The sequence below is a fragment of the Cygnus atratus genome, chromosome 29 (genome assembly GCF_013377495.2).
Source record: "Cygnus atratus isolate AKBS03 ecotype Queensland, Australia chromosome 29, CAtr_DNAZoo_HiC_assembly, whole genome shotgun sequence".
NCBI lineage: Eukaryota > Metazoa > Chordata > Aves > Anseriformes > Anatidae > Cygnus > Cygnus atratus.
In genome coordinates, this window is record NC_066390.1 from 1,105,914 (window position 1) to 1,133,371 (window position 27,458).

A 27,458-nucleotide genomic window follows, 5' to 3' on the forward strand; every position below is an offset into this window, starting at 1 on the left:
CTGTAACCCGAGCCGGGACCGGCCCCCCCGGCCCTCCTCCGGGACGGCACCGGCGGCCAGGGAGGGAGGGAGGGAGGCAGGGAGGGAGGAGGGGGGGGTGGGGGGGGGGGGTAAAGGGGGGGGGTTTGGGGGGGGGGGTTGGGGGAGGTGGGGGGGTTGGGGGGGGGGTGGCTGGGGAGGGTGCCCCCCCCACGCACCGCTGCACACCCCCCCGGCTTTGGTCTGAGCCGCGGTTAAGGCTGCTGGGGTTGTGGCGGGGTGAGGGGGGGGGCTGAGACGCCCCCCCCCCTCCAGATCCCATCCCTGGGGGTCCCGGGGAGTTCAGCCCCCCCCCCCCCCCCCCCATCCCATCCTGGGGGGCCCGGGGAGTTCAGGCCCCCGCACATCCCATCCTGGGGGGGGCTGAGGAGTTCAGACACCCCCATTCCATCCTGGGGGTCCCAGGGAGTTCAACCCCCCCCCCCCCAGCCAAACCCATCCTGAGGGTCCCAGGGAGTTCAGACCCCCCCACGTCCCATCCTGGGGGTCCTGGGGAGTTCAGACCCCCCCCAGTCAAGCCCATCCTGAGGGTCCCAGGGAGTTCGGACCCCCGCCCCCCCCCATTCCATCCTGGAGGGGGGGCTGGGGAGTTGAGACTCCCCCATCCCATCCTGGGGGTCCCAGGGAGTTCAGACTCCCCCCCCACCCCGCAGTCCAACCCATCCCGAGGGTCCCAGGGAGTTCAGACCCCCCCCCATCCCATCCTGGGGGGGGCTGGAGAGTTCAGATCCCCCCCCCATCACATCCCATCCTGCGGGGGCCAGGAGGATGAGCCCCCCCCCATCCCATCCTGGGGGTCCCGGGGAGTTCAGACGCCCCCCCCTCCCCCCATTGCATCCCATCCTGAGACTCTCAGGGGGCCAGGAGGATGAGCCCCCCCCCCATCCCATCCTGGGGGTCCCGGGGAGTTCAGACGCCCCCCCCTCCCCCCATTGCATCCCATCCTGGGACTCTCAGGGGGCCGGGATACCCCCCCCCCCCAATCCCATCCTAGGGGTCCCAGTGGGCTGAACCCCCCCATCCCATCCTGGCGGTCCTGCAGAGCTGACCCACCCCCCCCCCCCCAATTCCCATCCCATCCCATTCAGAAGGTCGCATGGGGCTGAGATCCCCCCCCCCCCCCCAAATGTCCCATCCAGGGGAGTTGAGATACCCCCCCCCCATCCCAGCCTGTCTGGGGGGCCCAGGGGGCTGAGATGCCCCCCCAAGTCCCAAACCATCTTGGGGGTCCTGGGGAGCCAAGAGCTCCCCCATCCCGGGGAGGGGGGGGGGGGCTGGGGGCTTGTAGCCCCCATCCTATCCTGGGGGTCCTAGAACCGGGCACAGTAGACCCCCCCCCCCAAAAAAAAAAAAAAAATCAGGAGGGACAGGACCCAACGTGACCCCCCTCCAGCCCCCCCCAGCCTTGCAAATGTGCCCCCCCCAACTAGGAAAGGGGTTCAGGATGTTGGGGGGGGGGTCCCTGCACCCCAAAGCAGTGGCGGGGGACCACAGTGGGGGCTCTGCAGTGGGGGGGGGGGGGGGAACGGACATTTCCCAGCTCACTTCGAGCTCCAAAACAGGGGGGCTCTGCACCCCCCCCCGCCACGTCTGCACCCCAGGAGGGCCCGGATGGGGACATCGGGGGGGTCCCCCCACCCCTTGCCCCCCCCCGGCATGGGGAGGGTGCTGGGCGCAGTCAGGTGATGCTGGGGCCGGCCCCGGGGCTTAAAAGAGACCGGGGGGGCTCCATGAGCAGCCCCAGGCTGCCGAAAGGGGGTCCCCAACAAGGGGGTCCCCACCATGGGGGTCCCCAGTAAGGGGGTCTCCAACAAAGGGGTCCCCAATAAGGGCATCGCCTATAAGGGGGGGGTCCCCAGCTCATTTCCACCAGTGCCCCATGAAATAAACGTGTGGGGCTGGGGGGGGGTGTGCAGATATTGGGGTGCGAAGTGGGGGGGGGGGGGGGGAATGGGGAGCATCCCGAAGGCTCCGTCCCGCAGGGCCTGGGCGATGTGCACGGGGATGGGGGGGTGTCCCGGGGTCTGTGCAGGGTGGGGATGGGCGGTGGGTGCTCGCCCCTGTTCTATGGGGTGGGGAGGGTCCGGACCGGGGGGGCTGGAGCTGGGGAGGGCGAGGACCGGGGAGGGAGGCAGCGGAGGAAGGCCGGTGGTGGTGCTGGGGGGTCGGGTGGCCGCGGGTGGGCCCTGCCTTGCTCCACAGCTGCGGGGCACAGCTGGGGCCGCAGCTGGCCTCCCCGGCCTCCCGACCTCCCCTCCTCCTCCCTGACCTCCCCTTTTTCCCATCCCCTCCGGCCTCCCGACATCCCTGTCCTCCCCAGCCTCCCCTTTCTCCCCAGCCTCCCCTGTCCTCCCCAGCCTCCCCGACCTCCCTGTCCTCCCCGGCCTCCCCTTTCTCTCCATTCTCCCCAGCCTCCCAACCTCCCCAGCCTCCCCCATACTCCCCAGCCTCCCCCCGTCCTCTCCAGCCTCCTCGACCTCCCCAGCCTCCGCGCTGCCCCGGAGCCTCCCGGAAGGCCAGGGCGGACAAAGCCCGAGTGTTACCCGCTGCTGCGGTGCAGTGGGCGCCCTCGGCCAAAAATAAGCCCCCGGGGGCCTCGCCGGGAGGGCCAGCGCCCCTCGGGGGGCTGCAAACCTCGCCCACCCCCAAAATGCTCCACAGGCAGCAGAGACCCCCCCCCAGTTTATCTACAAGTGAAGGGGGGGGGGGGTGTTGTGATGCTCCTGCTCCATTCCAGCATGGATTCCCCCCCCCCCCCCGTGCCTCAGTTTCCCCAGGTAGTAACGGGGAGCGGAGGCCACTCAGGGGAGGTGCGGGGGGGTCGCCAACGCGCTGTGCCCCCCCCCCCCCCCCAGGCCCCTCCACGGAGCAGGTGGAGGAGCCCGGCCCTTGGCCGCGGCAGCGTCCGGGAGCGGGGCCAGGACCTGGCCCCGGCGCCACTTTCCAGTGGAAAACGGGGCCGGGAGCAAACAACCCCGCGCCGTCCGTCCGTCCGCCCGTCCGCCCGTCCCTGCCTCCATCCAGGGGGCCTCTGCCGTCACCTGCAGGTCCCTGATGCCACCGAGCCCCGGGGTGGGGACAGCACCGCTGACGGGGGCAAATCATTTGGTTTTGCTGGGATTTTAACCCAAAACAGGGACGGGGGCACGCAGCCCTGCTGCACACAGGGTGTCCCCTCCTTGTGATGCTCCCGGTCTCACCTAACGCAATTGAACCTTTTTCTTTTTTCCCACCTGCAGCCATGCACGCCCCCCCCCCCCCCGCCCCCATTCCTATCAAGTCCGTGCTCGCCCATCTTGGGGCGATTTGCTGCTTTTTCCCCATTTCTGCGGGAGTGGAGGGCTCTGGAAAGGCAATCAGCCCGGGAAGCGCAGGGAAGCATCCAAGTCAGCTCAGGAATTTGAGTGGAAGGAATGAAAGCGGCCTTAACTCTGCCCGCCCCGGGGCTCCGCTGCCACCGCCACTGTCACCGTCACCATTGTCACCATCGTCACCGTCACCAGCGCACAGCACCGCAGGTGCCCCCTTGCTGGGGATGCTCTCGGGTCGGGGCTGTCCCTGTCCTGGGGCTGTCCCTGTCCTCGTGCTGCCACCCAGGGCGATGTCCCCGTCCTGATGCCACCAGCACAGCGGGTTGTCCCCGCCCTGGTGCCACCTGCCCGGGTGGATGAGGTGGCAGAAGTTGGGGCTGCTGTCCCGTCCTGATGCCACCAGCCGGGATGTTCTCCCCATCCTGATGCCACCAACCAGGCCAAATGTCCCTGCCTTGGTGCCACCAGCCGTGGGGACCGGCCTCATGCTGATGCCACCAGCCATTGGGACTGTCCCTACCCTGGTGGCACCACCCAGGACATTTTCCCAATCTCGCTGCCACCAGCCAAGGGGATTGTCCCCAGTTTGATGCCACCAACCAGGCCGAACGTCCCTGCCTTGATGCCGCCAGCTGTGGGACCATCCCCACTCTGGTGCCACCAGCCAGGACGTTGTCCCCATCCCTTCTCCCCATCCAAGAGCATTGTCCCCAGCGTGATGCCACCAGCCATGGTGAATGTCCCCGAGCTGATGTCACCACCCAGGACAAGTGTCCCCTCCACGATGCCACCAGTGTTTGGCCCCGTTTTGCTGGCCTCACTTCGGCGATTTGGGAACAAACCGCTTCCATCCCTCTCCCTCCCCTTGCCCCACGTCGAGCCTTTTATCCCAAAACACCCCAAACAGCCCCGAAACCAACAGCCCTGCTTGGGAAAGCCAAACAGCAGCTTTCCAGCACCCCTCGTCCCCGAGGGAGTTGGGGGGGGCTCAAAAATAACCCCGGGGAAACTCAGATGGTGGGAGCTGGGCATCACCCTGCTGCTGAGCCCCATTTTGGCCCCATTTTGGCCCCGATTCAGTCCCATTTCGGCCTCATTTCTCCCCATTTCTCACCGTGCTCATCACACCTCCCAAAATACACTCGCCCCCCCCCCCCCCCCCCCGGGGCCATCCGTAAAAATAGCCTCAAAATAGAGGGACTTCCTCGCGAGCCAGCCCGAACACACGCTTGGTTGTTTGGTTTTACGGGCAAGGAGGGGGTGACCCCCCCCCAGTGCTCTTTTTTTTTTTCTTTTTTTTTTTTTTTTCCCTTTAAAAAGAGCGTTTTTCAGCAGGGGAAAAAAAAATAATCCACTTTTCTCCCTCGAGCGGCGCAAGTCAAACCTGGCAGCTCCCATTAACCTCAGACCTTCCCCCAAATATTTCCCCTGGCTCGGCCGGCCGGCATGGGAACGGGGAGCAGAAAGGAGCTTTGTCCCCGCCGTCCCCAGGGTGCGGGTTTGGGCCAAAAAAAGGCCATTTCACTCCTTTGCACGTCGCTATTTTATTTTATTTTTATTACTCCCGTCCCTCCCCGGTGTCTCCCGGTTCCCAAATACACCGGGGCGAGCCCAAAAAGTGGAGTGCTGTTGGGTGCTCGGCTTCCCCGAAGCTGCTTGATGATGCAACGCTGCAGCATGCCGTGAGCAGCCCCATTTAGGGGGGAATTTGCCCCAAACCAGCCCCTTTGCTGCAGTTCCTCCCTGCCGAGACCCTCGTGGAGGTTTTTGGGTCCAAATGGGGTGAATCGCATGCCTCCAGCATCCTTCCTGCAAGCTCCAGTGCTGGGCTCCAAAAACACCCCAATTGCTGGAATTTCCCCCCAAAATCCCACCTGAACCCCCCCCCCCCCCCCCAATCTCCTTCATGGCCGCATCCCTGCCGCTTTGCATCGCCGGGTGGGAATCCGGCCCCGGCTCCTTTCCCAGCTGATCCAGAGCCGCACGTGGGAAGCGTTAAAGACTCAAAAATGGATTTTTTTCCCCCATTCTTTTTTCCCTTATTTTTTTTCCCCCCGCATCGCGTCGCACACAGCCCCTTTGTCTGCTCGCCCTGCTCCCCCCTCCTCGCCCCTCCTCAACCAAAGCTCTTCTGCCCCGGCCCCTCGTGGCGCGGCGGAAAGGTGGGAAGGGGGCCCCGGGGCCGGGGGAAGACGCCGGCATTTTTGTGAGATGATGTCAAATAACTCCAGCCTTCGCTCAGCCCCCTGCCCGGCCTCTTCCTCCTCCTCCTCCTCCTCGTCCTCCTCCTCGTCCTCCTCCTCCTCCGTCGGAGGTGGCGGGGAACAGGCGGCTCTTTGGGAAGGTGGCGATGCACAAAGGGCTCCTTTGAGCCGCGGCAGACGCCAGCCTCGGCCCGCTCGCCGCCCACAGCCGCCCCCAGCCGCTCCGGCGGGGGGAGTTTTTTTGGAGCAAATCTGGGCGATTTTGGGGAAAACTCCCCCTTGCACGCCTGGCCAGGCTGGTTTCTCTCTCCCGTGAGGCACGGAGAAGGGGGTGCTGGGGGGTGCTGGAGCTCAGTGCCGAAATGAGGGGGGTCCCAGCGTGTTTTTCCTGGCAGGAAATCTTGCCCCAAACCGTGCCATTATCAATACATCAAACTGGATTCCAGAAGGGTTTATTTCAGGAGGGGGTTCCCCAGGTCACAGCCCTTCACCCCCCAAAAATACAAAGAGGAGCAAAACCCAACAGCACCATGTGGGCACAACCTCGTAGTAGACTCCAGAGAATCCCCACGGCTGGGGACGCCTCCAGCATAGCCCAAGCGTAGGCTTGGTGGTGGCTTCTCAGGTGTCTCGTAGGGATGAAGCCTGGAGCCTGCTCCGGAGCTGAGCCTGAAGGCTGGATCCTGCATCCCTGCAGAAAAATCTATTAACAGCCCAACCCCCTGCCCCGAAAAAAAAAAAAAAGGAAAAAATTCAGGAAAAAACGAAACAAAGCCGCGGGCGCCGGTGCCAGGGAGCGCGGCGGGGTCGGGCGGCACTGGCAGGCGCGCGCCCCGCTAATGAGAGCGGCGATTATCCCAAATTAATGAGGGCTGGAGGGAGGCCGGCAGCGTTTGCGGGGCCGGGGAGGTTTGGAGGTGTCGGGGGGGGGGGGGAACCTGGATAAATCCTCACCCACCCCCTTCCAACCGCTGGCTTGTAGATTTGGGGCAAAATCCCTCCTGTTTGGGACAGGTTGTGCAAAAAGTGTGATATTTTTTTTTTTTTTTGGTAGTTGAAGTGATGGAAGTGGCCTCAATGCACTGTTATTGGGGGTGACAATTCAAGGGGGGGGGGGGTCTTTCGGATGTCACCAACGGCCCCGTCCCCTCCCAGTGGTGTCACCTGGATGAGGACAACCCTGCCACCGCTGTCCCTATCCCAGGCTGGGGGGTCCCTTAAAAAAAGGCAGAAAAAGGCAAATTAGAGGAGTTATAAATCCCACCCCGCATCCTGAGCATCGCAACGCCTCCTCCGACCCCAAAACGCAAAGCGTTGCAGGTGGCCCCCAAAAAAACACCCCCAGCACCCCAAATCCACGCGTGGGGACAGGGATGGGCATCCAGGTCCAGCCACTGCAGCACGCCCCGTTCCCAGCACAGCGCCGTCGCACTCCAGGCTCCTTGAAAACCAGGAGGCAGGAGGATATTTTGGGGGATTTTTTTTTTTTCATTTTTTTCCCATTTTTTTTCCCCGCATAGGGAGCGATTCAGCCCCCTTTGAAACGCCGCCCCCCCCCCCCCCCCAAAAGGCCACCTATTTACGGTGGAAAGCAGCCAGGGCGCAGCCCGAAGCGCTGCCCCGCGGCGTCCTCCAGCCTGCACAAAGCCACCCTCTGTGTCCCCGGCCCCGGCCGGAGGATGCCGGAAAAAAAAAGGGAAAAAAATAATAATAATAAAAAAAAACCCTAAAAGCAGCTCTTTTTTTTTTTTTTTTCGAGGGTCCCGGGGCTTGAACGGAGAAAGGGCTCGGGGCCGCGGCACCCCAGGGTGGCCGTGCGGTGGGACAAGGCTGTGGATGGGTGGTTTGGGTTTTTTGGGGGCTTTTCTTGCATGGCAAAACCCCAAGTAGCGGGGTCGTGGGGCCTAATGAGCAGCGGGGGCCGAGGGATTAGCGAGGGACCCTGGGGGGGGGAACGCGTCGTTAGCAGAAATTACGATCAGGAGTGTCGTGGAGTGTGCAGCCCCCCCTCCCGCTCTGCGGCTGGTTTTGGGGGGGGCCTGCCATTAGGGTGCTCTCCCCCCCCATTAAACATGAGCATGAGTTGCCTGATTTTTTTTTTTTTTTTGGGGGGGGTAAAGCAGAGGTGGCATTTGCGGGGGGACAGTGACATCTAGAGGTATTGTCACCTCCCCCTCCGTTGGCAGCTGGGGGGGGGGGGGGCAGGAGGGGAAACTGAGTCACTGCACTTGTGTCCATCCCTCCATCCATCCGCCTGTCCCATTCTCCACCCCGCACCCCTGCGAAAACTCCCTTTTCAACCCCCACCCCCCTCGGTGGGTGGGGGGATGTGGGGGGGGTCCAGCCGCAGGGGTTCCCCCCCACACACACAGTCTTGGGGTGCTCCCTGTGTCCCCAAATGTCACTGCTGCTGTTTGCCCTGAGGACAGGATGGGGTGGGAGGTACAAGCGCGATGCTGTGCTCGACCCCCCCCCCCCGGTCCCTAAATGCCATGAATTGAGCCCCCCTACCCCATCGGCGGACCCTGAGCTTGGATGGGGACCCCTCCCCTGCCCTTCTGGGGGCTCCCCCTGTTCGGGCCGGGGCTGCTCGCCCTCCCCCGGCCCCCCCAGCCCCCTGGCACAAGGGCAGCTGTGTCCGCAGCCGCCATAAATCTGGGACCCAGCCGGAGCGCCGAGAAGCAACCCGGAAAGGCCGATGTTCCCGACAAAGTTTACCCAACAATACGGATGCCAATCGCAACACGCAGCCGCGCGCTGCAGCCTACAAAGGGCATTTCTGTCCGGGATGGCTTCTTTTTAATTAACGCCGCGTCCCCATCAGCCATGCTGGTGGCGGAAATGAAGCCGGAGGGGAAGGAACGGCCACCCATAGGCGATGGGGAGCTGCGGGATGAGGAGGTGATGGGAGATGGCACCGCATCGGCACCTCCCTGCGTGGCCAGCAGGGTTGGGGAGATGCGTTGTGGGGTCCCTGAGATGTGTTGTGGGGTCCCCGTGTTGTGCTATGGGGGCCCTATGGTGCATTGTGGGGTCCCTGTAACGCATTGTGGGGTTGCTGAGATGTGTTGTGGGGTCTCCATGGCGTGTTATGGTGCGTTGTAGTGGCCTCGTGATGCATTGTGGTGTCCCTGTGATGGGTTGTGGGATCCCCGTGGTGCATTGCGGGGTCCCCATGGTGTGTTGAAGTGTTCCCCTGGTGTGATGTGGCAACCCCATGGCACACTGAGGTGTCCCCATGGCACACTGAGGTGTCCCCACAGTGCAGTGAGGTGTCCCCATGTCACATTGTGGTGTCCCCACAGTGTGTTGAGGTGTCCCCATGTCACATTGAGGTGTCCCCGTGGTGTGTTGAGGTGTCCCCACACTGCACCGAGGTGTCCCCATGTCACATTGAGGTGCCACCACAATGCGTTGAGGTGTCCCCACAGTGCATTGAGGTGTCCCCACGACACACTGAGGTGCCCCCATGGTGTGTTGAGGTGTCCCCATGGCACACTGAGGTGTCCCCATGTCACACTGAGGTGCCCCCACGGTGTGTTGAGGTGTCCTGATGATGGAGGCACACACTGGAGGACTTCTTGGAGCTCAAGGGTGGTGGATGAAGACCTTGCGGGGCTGCGAAGACCCTCGGGCTGCAGGGCATCCACAGCCACACCGCGCATCCATCCTGCAGGCGGCTCCCGTCCCCACGGCCACGGACCCAGCCCCGACCATGCCAGACGTGGCCGTGGGCAGGCTGCACCCAGCCATGCCCCCGAGGAACCTCCCGGTGCTGGGGCCTCAGGGCTGGGCCATTTTCCACCTGTTTTCACCCACCCGGTCCAGGCCTGGCCCGGCTGCCCCATCGCTGGCGCAGCACCGGCGGCTGTGGCCTAGCACGGGGGGGGAACCGGGAGCCACCGGTGCCCGGCTCTCGGTGTCCCGGCCTCCCCCCAGCAGCAAGGAGCAGAGCCCGGGGCCGGAGGAGCGGGTGGGGAAGGCTCCCCGGGCACGCCGGTGCGGGAGGGCACGGCTGGCGTGCAGGAGGAAAGGAACAAAGCCGACCCTTTTAGCAACCGGCACCGCTTTCTGGCCGCTGCGTCTGCAGGCCTGCCGGTGGGAAGAGAGAGAGAGGGTTTCAGACCCCATTTCGGTGCGATTTCACGCAGAAAAGGGGTCGGGAACGAGCAGCGGACGGGGGAAGCGTCAGCTCCTCCACGCCCCCAGGGACTGCGGCTCTGCGAGGAGCCCCCTGCCCGGGCAGGAGGCCGATGCCTGGTGCGACACGAGCTCTGCCGCCTTCAAGGCACGGCTCGGCGGGCGGATGAATGGGGCATTGAGGCTTCTGGGGGGGGGAGGCAGCGCCGGGGGTATTTACAGAAGCCACGCGTGTGTTTGGGAGGAATGTCCGAGAGGCTGACAACCGGCTCTTTGGAAGCATCGGGCAGAAATCTCGCTCACGTCTAGGAATAAGGATACAGGAAGGAGGAAAAAGTCAATATGACCTGAAAATCCCCAGACTGGGACAGGCAGGCTGGGCAAGGTGATTTATTCTATTAATAAGCCAGGGAGAAGGGCAGGGATAAATGCTGAATGCATTTTTGGTGGCCGCAGAGGGCTGGGAGCCGCGTGTGAGCCCCTGTAGGTTAGGGGCACACGCAAGGCACAAGCCGCCTTTGACGGGGCCATTTTCTCCCTGGCTTTTTTGGAAGCAGGGAGCCAAGGAAAACAAGGGGCGCCTTGAGCTCGGCACAGGGACGTGGCGAGGGGCTGCTGCGGCCGCAAACTGCTGCTCAGGGGGGCTGAGCCCAGCTGATAGCAGGGAAGGGACGCAGCCCCCAGCCAGGGGAAGAGCCTGGGAACGGCGCTGAGGCCCCCAGCCCCAAACCCAAGGGCGAGAGCGCCCACCCTGGGGCTGCAAAGGCCTTTTAGCGCTCGCAGCAGCATTAAGGAAGAGAAAGCGCCGGCTGTTTCCTCCCCGTCACGTTGGGTTAGGTGAGAACCACGAGCACTGAACCTCCTCTGTCTTCGGAGAGCCTGAGCCTGCTGAGAGTGATTTATTTTAACTAGAGGGGGAGTTATGCAAGCCAGCCGTCCCCGAGCAAGCCCTGGATGCTAACAAAGACACTCCTGCTCCTGGTGCTAGCAGGGCTACGGCTCACGGCTAGTTTTATTTAACAGGGAATCATTACACAGACACAGAGAAAAGACAGCAGTCTGCTTTTTTTTTCCTCAGATCTTTACTTGCAGTAAAAGATAGAAAAAGGTAGTAAATGAACTCAGTATAAAACACACAGGGGGGAGAGGAAGGAGAGGGAAGGATACAAACCAGCCTACAAAGAACACAACGCGGCAGGAGCAAGGGGTAGAAGGGAGAACTTTTGTACAAAACTACTGCTTACAGGTACAGAAAATGTATAAAATGTCACTCCCTATCTGGAGACAAAAATACAAAAGTGGACATTATTTAATTCTTTACTTATACTTAAAAAGGTTATGTACACGAGAGAAAAGAACCAGGGTCAGCTGCTGGGGAAGCCTGTCAAACACTAACCGCTTCCTCCCACATCGCACTTGAGAATAAATTAAAAGAGCTGAAAGCAGGAGCAAAGCCCCACACGAGCCCAGAGGAATCAGGCGCTCAGGGTAAAATGTTCAGAAGCCTCAAGGGCCCTCAAATCCCAACTGCGGAAGGGGTTAAGCGCTTCTGAATATTTTACTTCTCCCCCCAGCTGACAGGGATGAAGATCGCTCATCCTCGAGGCTCCCGGGAGGCGCACGCTGAACGTACTCGGAGATACCTTTGGAAGCACTTCTCGACTCGATGCCTGCCTTCAATGCAACCTTTGACCTTGTGTCAGCATTCATCCCCCAGGCAAAACATGTGCAAAATATCACGGAGAGAGGAGCGATTCATCCTGCTCAGCTGGGGCTGTCCGCACAAGGACAAAGGTGGCAAGAAGCCGCGGCCCCAGCTCCTGCGAGGAGGCGAAGCCAGGGTGGAAAAAACACAGACTTTGTTCTCTGTCGCTCTGGAAAACGCTTGGAAATATATACAGAACAATTCAACATTGGCTCTACTCTACAGTAAGTCAAACTTGTACCTGAATTTCCGTAAACACTTGATGCTAAAGAACCGGGAGACAAATTCCTCGGGTGGAAAAGTGGCTCTGCAAAAACGGGGCCAAAGTTCCCCCCCGGAGACCCCCCAGCTCCTGGAGGACGCCCCCCGCCCGGCTCCTGGGGAAGCTGGGCTGTAACCTCAGGAGGTGACAACAGGCAGAGGTTGGTGTGGGCGAGGAAATGCTGGCTTTGGGGATGGAGGAGAGGTGATGCAGGAAAGGACAAAGCAAAAACCGCTTTGACCGGTGAAAAGGAGTCGAGTCCCACTTTTTGCTTCCTCCCAGCGACTGCTGGCCCAGCCCTCTGCGGGATATCCGTGCTGGTGTGCAAGCAGGGCCGCCTCTGTGGGCAAACCCTCCCAACATCCACCCCCAACCACGTTTTTGCCCACCCCCACCCACCTACAAGCCCCCTCGGTGCAGAGCAGAGCTCTCCCAGCGTGCCGAGCACCCAGAACCACCTAAGTGCTTTCTCCTCCCCTGCAATCCCCCGCCCCGAGAGTCACGCCGTTGGCACAAAGCTGGCCGCAAAGGGCTGAAAAAGCAGAAAAAGAAAAGTTCCTCCAATGGCCAAAGCTGCCCCCTCAAGTCTCAGCACCTGAAATTGCTTGTAAAAATAGGTCTCGGAAATACAAAAAAAAAAAAAAAAAAAAAAGGCAAGTGTGCTTCTGAGCATTTCTATTGCGCATTGGTCCGTGAATGGTGTTTTATCAAAAATATCATACAAGAGTTCGTTTGCTGTTTCTTTGACTGAAGCCCTGGGCAGATCCACGCCGCCATGGCTCAAGACTGCTGAGCTGGGCAAATTTGGGCACTTCTGATACAATCTCACAGGGAAGCAGCTTCCGGCACAGCGTCATCATAGCAGCTTGCGGTGCAGGATCTCCCAGGCCATTCGCTTTCGGAAGTAGGGCATGTGTTGCTTTGGGGGTGGGGAAGAGAGAAAAGAAAGAAAAGGCACATCAGCGTGTCTTCCACTACGGGACCACGCGTCTAACGGCCGCTCTCCTGGGTGCAGCCTTTCTGGGGGGAAGTTTACTTTCAGATTATTTATATTTATAAATATAAATTATATTTATAAAACAGTACAGTGAACAAGAAGATGGGACTTAGGTAATAACATAGCTTTTTTGACATTCTCTAAGCAAAATAGTAAAATAATCACGCATGGGATGCCACACGGAGGCTGACAACGTTAGGTAACCTCAAAATTTCATTGGATTCAGGCTACAATGCCCCACTTTCATTGCGACTATGACTGGGTCCTGTTAGGGGTTTGTGAGCTATCACCAACCCCATCAGTGACGTGCCCCATGCACTTCAGCATAACAGAAGGCCTGAGGATGGCTTCTGAGGAATTTTGCATGGTATAAAGAACTGCCCCAGTGCCTTGCGTCAGCTTGACTCCAAGGAACATCATCACGAGCCTCGCAGAGGAGCCTTAAACCAATGGAGAAGGGAGCAAAGGGCACTTGGAAGAATGAGAATGTGCACAAGTGTCACAAACCCGTGCCTCTCCCCTGAGCACGAGCAGCACAGCAGGGTAGGGTTTACCTGCGTGAAGTTGATGGGTTTGTCTTTGGTAATGCAGTCGGCGTATTTGCAGGCAAACATCCCGCAGTCGCTGCCGTTCATCTGCTGTGGGATCTCCTTCAACAAGAGGACACAAACCCAGGCGTCATTCCCCGAGGAGCCAGACCCCATGTGTCAGCTCAGAGAAGTGAGGAGCCTCTCCCAAATGAGCCCTAACAAAGCGTGGATGGGTGAATGCCCACACAAGTAAGGGGAGCTGAGGGCAAGCGGGTGGGCAAGCCTCGTGCAGCAGGACTCGAGGAGGCACTGCGGCACCCCCTGGCCTCCCTCCCTGTTTCCACGCAGGGCTGGATGGGAATCTGAAGCAGAGCAGCCTGCCACGGAAGCCCTGTGATTTGCTCACCCCCTAGAGTTACCACGAGAACACGTCCACCAGAAAAACCAGCCAGGAAAGGTGCATCCAGGCCAGGAACAAAAGCAAGGACCAAGCCAGATCCCTTCTCCACACCTCAGACTGTACAAACCCACCTGACTCTTCTTGCTCAGCAACGACCAGCCATTAGTGTCGAATTCTTTCCTTTTCTTGTCAAGACTTTCCTGTTTTAAGTATTGCCTGTAGGAACGAGAGAACAAAAAAGCTTACTTAGAGGAACAGGGAAAGCCAGCCAGTACACTATATGTCAGTTTACCTAAAGTGCCCTCTGCCATGTTTGCAGAATTAATGCAAAATGGAAGTCCAATATTTTCTTCTCGGTACTGGCCATTTTAAAAAGGGCTCTATAGACCCAGGCTTTGAGGCAGCCAAAATAAGGACCAAGCAGAACCTAAAAACCCATCCAAAATAAGTACCTGCCAAGCAGAGAGTCAATACCACAAACAAACCAGCGAGCACAGATCTAATTCATCAGAAAGTGACTCACGGCAGAGAAAAGCTCGGCAGCCACTGGGCTGCCTCAGACTCCAGCCAACGGAGCGTTATACTCGAGAGGAGATGTCAGAGACAGCCTCCGACAGCGGCCTGTGAATCGGTGCCTCTTGTCTTTTGAGGATCTTACTTAGCATAAACATAAGACAGCAGCAAACGTGTCAGAACCGTAACAGCATCCCAGCAGCTCCCAAACAGTCGCCCTGTGTGCAGAGCACCAAACACACATCATGGAGCTCCTCTGCAGGCTGGCAGCAGGTCCGACACGCTGGCAGATCTCCTCCCAGAGCTCTTCACCTGGGTTTCCCTTCCAGTACTGACCTGAGTCTTCCCTACCATGGCAGGAGAGATCGAGAGCGCTTTCGAGGAGAGGCAAAGTGGGGAAGATGAGCCCAGTGGCCCTGATCTTCTCCAGTAATTTCCAAGAATGGGGGAAGAGGGGAGGTGGCCACGGGCAACGCCACACCGCAGCCAGCTCTGAAATGGTTTGACAGGACGTGACTCGAGCAGGGAACACAAGCAGGAGGAGCCAGCCGTGTCAGGGGGATGTCAAATACCTTCTGAAAGCCTTCAGCAGAGGAAGAAGAGCCCCACTGCTAGCCCCATTCCTGTTCCTAAAACTGGAGAACAAGGAAAACTCACGGGTACTGTTGCATCTCCTCTGCCCAAAGCAGCTTCCACCAGATTGGCCTAAAGTACACTCACTGGAAGAACAGAAAAAGCGTGGTTTTGTTTTTCCTTAAATGCCTCTGGGCTAAGAGCTCTGCCTCTCTGAAGACGTTTAGAAACTCTCCAAGACAATGCACAAAGCGTACCCAGATAACTGCCATGGTTTTTCCCTTGCAGATACGAACGCCTTAGGCCATTTCCTTTACTGGGAAGTACGGAAAGGGGGGCTCAGGAGGGGCACCGACACAAAGATTGGCTTGAGGGAGCCCAAGGAAACTCCGCTGATGGGCCCAAGGTGTTCCTCAGGGCCAGAACGGAGGCCCCGGCACTGGCTGCTGCTGCCATTAGGCGACGTCCAGCTCTGCAGACACCCTCCGTTCATCTCGGTTACCAAAAGGACTGAGAAGATCTACAGAAACCATTTCCTTCGCGTCTGGCATCTTCTCAGAACAGTTTGAGGACTCTTCTCGCTGCTGTGGCTGCGATCAGACAGCTTGGAAAGGAGAAGCAGAGGATTAGATGCTGCTGGCTCGAGCGGAGGGGTCAAGAGAGCACCTGGCATGGCAAGAGGCGGGTTTGGCCGGCGGCGCGTGGAGACGTGCCATCTCCCAGCAATCTGATCCACAAAGGCTCGGCTAAAAAGCATCTTGCCATCGGTAAACTCCAAAAAGAGATGGGAGAAGGGGGTGAAGCGACCTGCAGACAAGCCCAGAAGACACGCGGTGCCACCCCGGTGCCAATCAGGGGATATTCACCATCACAACTCCAAATAAGCAAAAAGAACGAAAACTTCAGGCAAGGTAGAGAAAAGCTCCCCCGGACCTGGGCGACGGAGGACAGACAGTGACCTCTGAAGACGTGAAGCACCCAGGGACAGGCCCCTGCCAAATTTAACGCAACTGCTGTGAAACGCGCGCGTCCTCGGGGGTCAGGGGGCTGCCGTCTGCTCAGCGACCTCGACTCTCCTGGGCTGCGGTCCCCGAACGCACAGGGGCTGCTGAACGACACGCGAGAAACGGCAGCAGAACCACGCAGCAGGCTCTGAACGCGGAGCCAGCCCCTTTCTAGTGATCGCATCTCTAGAAAACGGCCAGAAATAAGGCTTTGCTGGGTGTTAAAGTGCCGAGGAAGGGAGCCCTTCTGGCAATCCCCGCGAGACCAGATCGGGTCCAGACAAGCGTTTTCTATCAGCCTTCATTAGCCGGACGCACGCTCCGAGCCCAGTTTCCCAGCACAGGGGCTGCTGGCTGCCAGCAGCTGCTCTAATTGCTCTTGGGAAGCTCTCTGCTCGGCTGCTTTGACTCTGCTGCAGTTTGGACGAGACAACCTCAGCGGGGGGCAAATCCCACAACAGAACAACTTTCATTGAGCGTGAGACGTCTCCGCATCTCGTCTCCAAAAGAAAAACAAAAAAAAAAACCCCACAGGGATGGAGGAGAAACTCCTCGCGACTCGTTCAAACTAAGGCTGAGCTGACTATCCGCACCGCGATACGAGCGCGGTGCAACCAGTAATTAACAGCCTCGTTTCAGCCGCCACGAACAAAAAGCCTGGCGACTACTGCCTGCCACAGAACCCACTCGAGTTCCCAGCTGAAAAAGGAGCAGCGCAGCACGGCCCGCTCCGCCTGCGGGTGGCAGACAGGGAGCGAAGCAGCACGGATAAATAAAGGGATGCTTCGTAAAAGGAGCAGGGACGAGCCACCAGGCAACGCTGCGGCTCTGCACACACGGAGCAGGGGCGGGCGCAAGCACAAGACCCCGTCTGGCAGTGGGAAGAAACCGGTGACGTGTGAACGCGGGCTGAGCTTCAGCACCTGCAGCTTCACCTGCAGCTGTCACAAGCCACAGCTCCAACGCTGACAGGCACGCAGCAGCCAGGACTTTGACAGCAACGTAGCAGGCACGCAGATCAGCGAGCATCACCTGCACGGTGTGAGAAATACAGCGCCGGTCCTGCCTAGGTGACACTCTGAATGATTTTTTTTAAGGAGAATTGGGAAAAAAAATGCCTTGACTTCCAACTGCGAGACAGCTTCAGGAGGTGGAACTTAATTGTGCCATGCGAACTTCGTCAGGACCTCGAGAAGAGAAGTTTGACATGGTTTTTAAGCGTAATTACTTGCCAAATCAGAAAGCAACATGCCTGACACCCCCCATCAAATACCGAGGGCTTTTAATCTCATTTTACTAAATCCAAAAACGGATTTTTGCCCTCCACAGCCTACACGCACAAAAACCTGAGCAGGTGCCTCGAGGAACTGTTGAAATCAACAGCACACTGCCAAATGCCTGAAAGCCTTGAAGCAAAGGGCATGTGAAGGTGAGCACTTGGAGTGCTGCTGCGAGCAGGAGATAAGAAGACTTCCCAGGCACGATTAGCGTTGTGCGCTCCGTGCCTTAAGCCTTCCTCCAGCCCTGGTACACCAGAACCAAGCTTTTAGCAAACTGTGACAGGTTTACGTCCGCTCCGGAACAGACACCCAGAGGAGCCGGGATGCCGAGCACCGTGCTCCCAAGGAGAAACCCCCACAAAGCAGGGGCACTTTTCTCAAAATCCTCTCCAGGTCTCGCAACCGAGCCACGCGAAAGCCCAGACGCTAAACAAAGCGCGGCAGCCAGGCCGGCTCCCAGACTACAAACAGCTGCGGTCCCTATCACGCCCAGCGGCCATTGTGTTTCACCAGATTCCCTCCTCGTAAGACGTGGCTAATTACAGACACTCACCACCTTTAGGAAGCTCTAAAGATTGAAAGCATGAAAGGGTCACTAACCATGAATAGGACCTCCGTCCCTTCTTCCCGGTGTGATCCTCCCACTGCATTCAACCAATAAAAGCCTCCTAAAAGGAAACAGAGGGAAAACAATTATGTCCAGGGCAACAGTGACCTGAAATCCCGGATCTCTACCACTCGTCCTGCACCTCGTGTCCTCTGGTGCTCTCTACAACCAATCTGGGGACCTGCTTCCTCATCCCAGACCCCTAAACGAACTACGGACGGGACTCCTGGGTCCCCCGCGCACCTCCCAGGTGCTTCACTTCACCAGACGTCCCTGCTTTCTTCCTTGGAACCAAAGAAATTCAGGCTGAAAGGAGCCGATTTCACCCAGACCATCCCTGCCCCGAGGCAGGCCAGCTCTGCTCACGCTATCCTTGGAGAAACTTTGCACACAGAGGCATACGCAGCGAAGCTGAGACAGCTCCGAGCCGTTTCTAAAGATGCCACACATTTCCTTTCCGTTTCCTCCCTTTAAACCAACACCGCAACGCCGTGGAAAAGGGGAAACGGCTATTTTAGCAGTTATTTAAATGAGCCCGGCATGCACAGAGCACCTGAGCTGGAAAAGGCGCTAAGCAGACTGGAAATGATTAAGCGGCATTTGTCTCCTGTCTGCCTTTATCATCGTTAACATTCCTCGACTGCATGAGTGGCACCTCGGCTGACAGGCTCAGCCTCGCGCCAGAAGGCTCGGGATCAGGTTCCCAAGTCAGCGCCGGAGCAAAGCCGAGACGAGAAACAGAACCGAAGGACGACCCGGGGTCAGCAACGTGGGCTCGCGACTGCGTTTCGTTAAGTCGCTCCGGAATCCGATTTGCATCGGCCCGGCGGCCCTACGTGACAAGGTGCCTTAGGGAAGAGGCGTTTCCTCCTCCCCTGGGAGAAGGGGCTCGTTGTTATCGCATTCCTGGAGCTCCTTCCAAACGCGGGACAAGAGAGCGTCAAGCTGGCCGATTCTAGATGAGGCAGGCACGCTCCCCTCTTCGACAAGAGGTCGGGAGGGCCTGCAGACAGCTCCACTCCCTCCCCACAGCACTGCTCGGGAGGGTGAAAGCAAAACTTCTCTGTGGCTTGAGCCCAGGAAGAACGGCTTTCACCAGCTCCCTTTGGAGGCTCTGTATGCCCCGCGAAGTCCTGGTGGAGCTCAGTACAGAAGAGACCTGGGCAAACCTTCATCCACGTCTTGATGCAAGACTCTCCCGCACTCTGCGGGTACCCCCGCGCTCTCCAGAAACTCCTCCTCGGAACGGAGAGCCGAGTTACCGAGCTGTTCCTCGCCACAAGCAGGAAAAGCCTTCACGGCCAGGAGACGCCGCTCCTCCAAGCAGCTGCAGGACAAGCAAGGGACCCCTGGTCCTCAGGGTCTGAGGGGCTCCTTCTAAAGATGACGCCCAAGAAGACTGGGAAAGCTCCAAGCCCTTAACAGAACGGGTCTGAAACCCACTTATACCCACGAAGGTAACACCAGCCTCACTAAAGGATGCTCTGGGAAGAGAAGGGCAGAGCTTCCGCACAGGACTCCGCTGCGGACCGACTTTGCACTGCGTGAGCAGCGGGTGGTGAACCACAAAGCCAGGACGTTCCCCCGACTGCTCCTCTCGGGGCCCACGGCGGGGCTGTTCCCACCGCAGGGTTGTCGCTTTGCGACCAGAGCAAAGCAAGAAGCCGCCTGGTTTTCGAACGGGCACAGCTCAAACAAGCGTTACTCACAACAGTATCCTGCAGGCTTCGCTGTTTATTCCGCCCATGGAGTCATAGTAGGTGATGGTTTTTTTCCTGAAGTCTACAACCTACACAAAGAGAGATTCGTTAGCGAGGCAAAAGACAAGGAGCTCGTCTCCTCGCCAGGACGCACGCTTTGCCAATCTAAGCCCTGCTAAAAGGCAGCTCAGACCATTTCACAGCAGCAAAAGATTTCTGAGGGCTTCCACCTTCCTTCCTTGGCACACCACAGCCCTCCCCAAACTCCCCCTTGCCGCCGCGTTATTTAAGCCCTCAAATCTCTAAATCAGGCTCTCCTCAGAGCACCCCGGTGAAACACAAGAGCGCTGTTATCTGTATTGTTAAAGCCACAGACGCAGGGATACGTTTACAGAAGGCTTTGCTTCACCTGACGTCTGCAGCCTGGGCTGTTCTTTGGGGCCCCTCGCTCCATTTTCTCGTCCTCGCCCACCTCACTGCCTCGCCGGGCAGCTCACCAACGCTCCCAGGGCTGAAGCAGAGCGGGCTGAAAGGCCACGCGTGATCTGGTCCTGCTCGGGGGCCAGGAGAAGGGACGCAGCAGGTCAGGGGCAGGAGGTGGAGAAAGCTGCGCGGTATCGTTCGCCTAAATCTTCCTGAAACGATCCCGTGGCAGCGCCTCTAAAGGCGAGCTTGTGGGAACGTGGAAATGAGATCTTTCTCCAGAGAATAAGCTAGCCTAACGTGAACTTCACAGTTATCTGTTCCTTTTCTAAGACTGTTTAAAGACTAAAAGGCACCAAAAAGCTACAGCTAGCTTTTCACTCGCTTCAGATCTTGCTTTTAGCCACAAACGTGCATTTCCCCCCCCACGCACAAACACCTGACAACTGCCTCTCTCAAGAGCCAGGACATTTTTGATTCAGCCACAGGTGAGTTTATAGGACGGTCTGCTCCAGCTACGGTCTGTCGCGAATAACAAAAGCACTCACTGCGAGGCACCAGTGCACTCCCAGATGAATAGGCACCAGGAGGAGATCCACGGAGAAGATATCTACTTTCTTAGTCCACCTTTTCACGGCTTGGTACCCTGCTGTTTTTAATTTGGTAAAGAAGAAAGTATTGAACGCGTGAACTGTCGGCAAGCCCTTTTCTTTGCTCCGCTCCATCAGCAAATTCATGTAGAAATTAATTATCTGGGAAAGAAAAAGCAAGAGTAGCTAAGAAATTACTTTTGCCTCCACCGTCACTCCGCAGACCTGTCTCTGGGGGGATTTACAACAGATTTACAATAGCTCAAAAGCCCTGAAACCTACAAAAAATCCAGAAATATTGAAGCGCACAGACCCCTAACATTAAGATTTACATTTTATCCCCTGATCACGTCCCACTGGCAGTCCCACTCATCCCAATACTATTTTTCAAGTGCCTGTTCTACACCGGGATTTCCTCTACGGATTAATCACTCCAGAGCGTGAAGCACAGCCCACGTGTCCTGTTCTCTCTGACTTCCTCAGGCAAGGAGAAGGCAGACATTTGCTCACTTGAACCTACTTCTAATTGCCAAAGGACAACGCCTCGGTGGCACAGGGTAGACTCCTCACCTCGTCGTTGAGCCAGTTCAGATTATTGAGGGTCTGAATGTCTTTCCGAGTGATTGTTAACCGAAAAGCTTCGCTGAGGACCTCGTCCTGGTTCCCACCTCGGAACACGTTCTTGATTTCCTTTTCCATTTCCTACAGGGAGGACACAAACAGCATTGGAAGGGAGAACTCCTGCTGTTCCCATCGCAAAGGCTACATTAAAACCCACATTTGCTCTTTGCTCCTCATAAACTGGCTACAAAACACATGAGAAAAGGGAACAGCTATCCGTGCCTATGCGCAGATCTCAAGAAACGATATTTGTATTTACGACTGTTACACGCACAAATGTCTGATTTCGTCCGCCAGACCCACGCAGATTTACCTCGGTGATTTCAGGGAATTCCTCTTCGCCATCAGCTGATTTAGCATCCTCTTTCTCTTCTGGGACCACAGTGACGGGGATTTCCTTCTCGAGGGGTACTCGAAGATTCAAATCCACCAGATCCTGCACCGAGTGTTCCTGCAGCCGCTGCGGAAGAAACCTTCAGATCAGACAGCACCCAAGGGAGCCACCTCTCTGGGGCTTGCGAGGAAGCTACGGCAGCATTTAGCCTGGCCACAGGACTACTGAGAGCCTTGCCACGGCAAGGAGAAGCAACGAAGACACCGGACCTGCAGGAGCAGATTTTTGCCATTTTTCTATTCCCAATCTGCCTTCTGCTCCGTGGTTTGACATTCTGACTCAGGCTGTTTGTTCAGTAACCGTTCTCTTACCTGGCTCTGCAGCTGTAGGGCCAGAGCTTTCTGTTCTTCAATTTGCCGCCACCTCTCCCGAGCTCGTGAATCATAGACGCTAGTCCTGAGAAGCAGAGTTCATTTGAGCAATTCAGTGTTTATTTCTGCACACGCCTACGCTCACGACAGGAGAACAAAGCGGAAAACTTCTACTTACAATTCTTTGATCCACAGCTCTGCCTGGAAGAACGGGGGGCTAGAAAGGGCGAGAAGGACACGTGTAAGTGCTCTCCTGTACGTGGAAAATAATTACCTGAAAACTGATTTGCAAGTAATATCCCAGGATATCCCTATTCCAAGAATGATAAGAGCTACAGACAGATCTGACAGTGACTTGCAGCCAGGTCTCCAGAAAGAGGTTAAGGCATCACCCTACAGTTCCTCTATCTATGGCAAACTGCTCTGTCTTGGTAAAACACCCAGTCACCTTCTTTCTGCTCTGCAATCTCACCTCTCAGCGAAACCAAAAAATTTAGAGTGAATTCCCCCCCCCTGCTTCCTCCGGATGCCATCTCCAGCCTCTTACCTTGGAGCTGGGGTTCTGGAATCCTTTACCTTGAGCAAAATGACAGAGTCTGACCCTAAGAGAAAAAGATTACGGAACGTTGTTATCCTCACGGTTACCACCGCCTTCCCCAACTGCTGCAGAAGTCCAAACACGGAGAGGGAGGGAAAAAGCGGTTTTGCCATTTTTTTTTTTTGATTGCTCGTTTGCTGCTGTTGGATTTTACCTTCAGACTGCAGTGTTAGATGCTGGTACATTTTCTTGGTGCTGCTGGGCTGTGGAGTTCGGGGACTCAAAGATACTGGAGGAATAGCTGGGTGGGGAGTAGAGCGGAGCTTTGTGTGACGGCTGCTCCGGTGCTCCAAGAATGCTGGTTGTGGAACTGGCTGGTGCGATGCTGTGAGCTTCAAACAGCTTTGAGTTCTTGCTGGGAGTTTCTTTCACCATAGTTTTACTGGAATTTGAACACCTGGACCTAGGAACAGAAAAGAAGTAAGTTCCCAGAGAATCCACACGGTACCACGCGCTGGGGAAGAGCACTTTACAGACTCACAGATGGAAGGGGAATAGTGACGAAGGCTTGGATGTGGAGAACTGTTTTCCCGTGACCATCTGAAGCAACTGCCTGTAGATCTCTCGCTCTTCCTCCCGAACAGTCTGCAGGGGAACAAGCAGAGCGCTCTAGCCAACGTGATTCAAACAGCGACACCACGCACACTGAGCAGGCACACGCAGATACCCGTGGAAGTGGAAATTTTACTGGTGCAAGCACATCCAGAGACCCTCAGGAGTTCACCCATCAGCCGCGATCCAACTGACCGCAACTCAAAGCCCAGACCTGAGGCCAGCTTCTGGCTCCCGGCCTTTCCCTTTACCTCTTCCGCCGTGCTGATGAACCGCCGCGGCGTTTTCTTTGGGCTGAGCAGGCTGCGGCGGCACGGGCCGCTCCAGGAAGGGCTCTGGGCGGGCTTGATGGGGAAGGCCTGACGCATGGCAGTGGTGGTTCGACTTTCCTACAAAGCTGTTGGACGTCCCGCTGCGAGGAGAGAAGGAAGAGGGCTCCTTTCACTTCACGCTTGCTTTACTCTGTGACCTCGTTTCTCCTCCATCCCCCGAATCAATCAAGGACCAGGCTACCCAATTTTGGTCAGGAACCAGCTCTAAGAACGCAGACAAGGCACCACCTCGAAGCTGCAGCCCGGCCCTAGCGGCTCGACCTGAAAGCGCTGCTGCCAGCACTTGATGCCGGCAGGTGGCACTGCGAGGCCGGGGAAGCCCAGCCCGCAAACCCCGGGCGAGACCTTCCCGCCAGATCCCACAGCTCCCCTCTTCCATCCGCGTCCACAAAATGGCTGAACCCAGGCACAGACACGGCTCTTTTTCTTTTTTTTCCTTTCCCCCCCCCCCCCCCCCTTTTTCCACGAGCAGATGCTTTCCCTTCACCCTGCCCCTCCCCGCTCCCACGGCTCACCTGGCAGCCCGTTAAAAATACGAGGGCTGATTGGGAATTTCTCCCGCTTAATTGAATTTTACGCACTGCAACCAAGCGTTCTCCATTACAGGGATTTTCCAGAGGAACCGGACTTGCACTGGCCCGGAGGCACCACCCTACCAAAGGAGCTAACGGGCGCGTTTTCAGCACGAAACCACACGCTTGCTGCTGCTCTCCCGGCCTCCCAACGGTGTAACTGCTCCCGCTCCCACCCGGGCGCTCCCAGAACTCTGAGGTTCCTCCCAAAACCACCGCTTCCCTCTTCCACCGCACCCGCTGAGCCTCACAAAGAGGCGCCAGGCTGCGGCAGGTCGAAGCCTTCGTGCCGCTCCTGCTCTTCTTATCACACCTCCAGCAGAGCGGCCAGAAGAGGTCCCCTTGGCCGGTCAAAGCCTAACCAGCTCTTTTTCCCCCCCAAAAAATCGCAGCATCCCACCTTCCTCCGTCCTAAACGGCCCTGTCAGGGTGCTTGCAAGACACCTGGGCTTCTGCACGGGCTCAGCACCAGCCTCTCACGTTACCTTCCACGAGAGAGAGGTGATAACGCGCCACGCGCCGTTTCCGCTCTCAGAAGCGGCGCCTGCACCCTTTCGGAAGCACCTTTATGGGGCGGGTTAAAAACAACCAAAAGGCCCCCAAAATCACCGGGCCAACCCCGCCCGCTGACCAACAACCCGCCACCGACTCGCTCCGTAGTACCGCCGGCAGGCTGCGAGGTGGAAAACTCCCACCCCGCGGGCAGAGCCGGGCGCGGAGCGGCCCCGCACGCACCTGGGGATCTTGCGAGCCTCGAGGTAGGAGCCGCGGCTCGCCCGGGGCTTCGGCGGTGCAGAGCCCAGGGCGGGCACCAAGCCCCTCCACTGCCCGTTGGCGCTGGACCCAAAGCCTCGAGGCTCTCCCGCTGTCCGGTAGGTCTCAGGGCACGGGACTTCTGCGGGGAGGAGGGAGAAACAGAGGAGTAAAGAGCCGCATCTTCCTCCCCACGCTGCTGCGGAGAAGGAACGGCTGAAAAAAACAACGAAAAAAGACGTTCCCGAGGCCAAAAACTGCCTTACCCGGTCTGTAATTGAGCGCGCACGAGGCATTTCCAGCAGGGCACGCGAAGCCGCCGATCTTGTTGGGTAAAAACTGCGTGGAGAGATCGCAGCTTTTCACCAGGAATAAAGCACAGCTCGGAATTTAAACCCCGGGTGCGAGAGGAGCACGGAGGGACGCGACGACAAGCGGCTGCTCCTCCCCCTCCTCCGGTTACAAACTGTTACAACTTCTTATAAACAGTTAGAAGCATCCCTTCTGTTGCCAAAGGGATAAAACGGATGCATACGCGGGCCGGACAGGGCAGCACCTCGTTGTGAGGGTGCTACTCGCCCTCCCGCCCCCACTAAGCCCCCCTCTGCCGGGTGCAATCCCAGTTTTAACGAAGAGAGGAAGGACCAACTTCATTTTCACCTCGTTAAAGGAGGAAACCCAGTTTTGGGGCCACGCTGGCGCTTCCGAGATCCGTCGGGACAGGACGGCCCCGTGCGTGAGACGAGCGGCCCTGGGCCCGGGTTTGCCTCCAGCGGCTCGGGCGAGGATTTCCCCAGCTAAATCCCAGTTACGTGCGCCGGGAGCTAGCAGCGCGCTCGGGAAGCGCCGGGTGTTACCCCCACGGGGCACTTTGTACTCCCGGAGGGTTTGGAGTGGAACAGCGCGGCTCGGCTGGAAGGGACCCCCAAAAATTGAGCCCCCCGGCGTCCTCGGGGCCACCCAGAAGCCGAAGCGTGGCGCTGAGCAAGCGGGCGCAGGGCATCGACCCCAAAGGGGGTCGCCTCCCGGCCCCACATCCCCCAGGCTGCACAACCCGAGCCTCCCGGCCTCTCCTCCAGCCCCTGTCCCAGCCTCGCCGCCCTCCTCCCGCCCCTAACGCCCTTTTTACGTCTCAGAGCCCAGAACTGAGCGCGGGACGCTCGCGGGGAGGCCGAAGCAGCGCTTGAGGCACCCCAAAAGGACCCGGAGAGAAGCGGGAAGCCCCAAAGTGGGGGGGGGGGGCGGAGCCCCACAGGGTCGCGTGGTGGTGGCGGGGGGAAACGGGGACGAAGGCGGGTGACAAACCTTGGCGTCGGGCTGGCCGAGCGCGTCCCGCAGGCCGGCGCGGGGCTGCGGGGGGAAGGCCTTGAAGAGCGAGCTGTGGTTCGGGCGCGCGGCGTCCCCGGTCTCCATCCTCATCGGGTCCCGGCGGCGGCTGGGGGGGGGGGGCAGACGGAGCGTCAGCCTCGGGGAGGCGGGGGCTGAGCTCGGGTCTGCTCAGGGGAATAAAAGGGAACGGGGGGGGGAAGTTCGGAGCCCGAGGGATGTGCTCGGGTCTGCTTAGGGGAATAAAAAGTAACGGGGGGGGTGGATCAGACCCCAATAGATGTGCTCGGGTTTCCTTATGGAAAGAAAATCTAACAGGGAGGGTGGAACGGACCCAGATGGATGTGCTCGGGTCTGCTGAGGGGAATTAAAGGGAACGGGGGGGGGGGGCGGGTCGGACCCCGAGGGATGTGCTCGGGTCTGCTCAGGGGAATAAAAGGGAATAGGGGGGGAGAATCGGACCCCAGCAGATGTGCTCGGGTTTCCTTATGGAAATAAAAGGTAATGGGGGGTGGATCGGGCCCTGATGGACGTGCTCGGGTCTGCTGAGGGGAGTTAAAGGTAACAGGGGCAGCAGGTCGGACCCCAAGGGACGTGTTTAGGGGAATAAAGGGTAACGGGGGGGGGGAACGGATTGGATCCAAACACCTCAGAGACTGGGGGGGGGGAAACCAGGGTGGGGACTGGGGGGGAGAACCGAGGGGTGAGAGCCAGGGGGTCGGGGGGGGACCGGAGGAGGGCACCGGGGGTGGCTGGAACGGGAACCAGGACAGGAAGCAGGGGGGGAGCCGCTGGGATGGGGGGAACGGGGCGGGGAACCGGGGGGAACTGCGGGGGGACCGAGGGGGGAAGCTGGGGGGGGGGGGGGGGGGGGAGCGGGAGGAGGGCTCGGGAGGTCCGGGAGGGACCGGGGGGGGGGGCGGGAACCGGAGAGGGAACCTGAGGGGGGGGGCGGGGGAAGGGAAACCCTGAGGGGGGGACCGGGGAGGAAGAACCGGGGGGGGAGAACCGGGGAGGGGGAGGGATGAACGGGGGGGGGGGGGGAAGGGCGTGACACCGGGGGCCCTCCCACCAGCCCCGGGCCGCTCCCCGCCGCCCAGCCCCGGGTGCTCCCGCCCTGGGGGGGGGGATCCCGGGTAAAACGGCGGCGCCCCCGAGCGGGGACCGCGGGGCTGAGGGGGCGGCCGGGGCCCGCTCCCCGCTCCCCGCGGCGGCACCGGGAAGGCGCCGCAGCCCCTCCCGGCCCCCCCCCCCCAACCCGCTCCGGGCCCCCCTCACCGGTACCGGTACCGGTACCGGGCCCCTCCCGCCCTCACCGGAAGCGGAAGCGGCCCCGGGGGCGCCCGCGCGCCTCTCCCGGGCTGCGGCTGCGGCGGCGGCGGCTGCCGGCAACGAGGCGGGCGGAAGCGGACGTTGGCGCCGCCGGAAGTGACGCCGGCTGCGGGAGGGGAGGGGGGAGCGGGAGGGAGCTGGAGGGGGAGGGGAGGGCGCCCCCTGGCGGCGGGGAGGTCCCGGGGGGCTGGGGGGGGCTGGGGGGCCTGGGGGGGGGTGGGGGGAGCTGGGGGGGGCTGAGGGGGGCAGAGGGGGGTCCATTGGGGACGGGGGCCCTGAGGGGGGGGGGCTCCTGGGGGGGGCTATGGGGGGCGAGGGGTGTGTGAGGGGGACGGGTGGGGTGTGGGGGGGGGGGCTGGGGGGGGCTGAGGGGGTCCATTGGGGGAGGG

The 27,458-nt window shown here is 59.3% G+C and overlaps 1 protein-coding gene across 1 annotated transcript in view; it reads right to left on the reverse strand.

Moving 5' to 3' along the window:
* Positions 1-12,151: 12,151 nt before the first annotated feature.
* Positions 12,152-27,458, reverse strand: part of SENP1 (SUMO specific peptidase 1) — a 15,832-nt gene continuing 525 nt past the window's right edge. The window contains 19 exon segments of the mRNA XM_050715985.1: positions 12,152-12,580; positions 13,213-13,308; positions 13,720-13,804; positions 19,275-19,354; positions 20,237-20,440; positions 20,849-20,980; positions 21,213-21,359; positions 21,605-21,689; positions 21,783-21,821; positions 22,152-22,206; positions 22,357-22,366; positions 22,368-22,605; positions 22,684-22,787; positions 23,006-23,113; positions 23,115-23,166; positions 24,394-24,553; positions 24,678-24,750; positions 25,717-25,846; positions 27,054-27,119. Of these exon segments, the coding sequence (XP_050571942.1) occupies positions 12,518-12,580; positions 13,213-13,308; positions 13,720-13,804; positions 19,275-19,354; positions 20,237-20,440; positions 20,849-20,980; positions 21,213-21,359; positions 21,605-21,689; positions 21,783-21,821; positions 22,152-22,206; positions 22,357-22,366; positions 22,368-22,605; positions 22,684-22,787; positions 23,006-23,113; positions 23,115-23,166; positions 24,394-24,553; positions 24,678-24,750; positions 25,717-25,846; positions 27,054-27,119 (1,927 nt within the window). The 3' untranslated portion in view covers positions 12,152-12,517.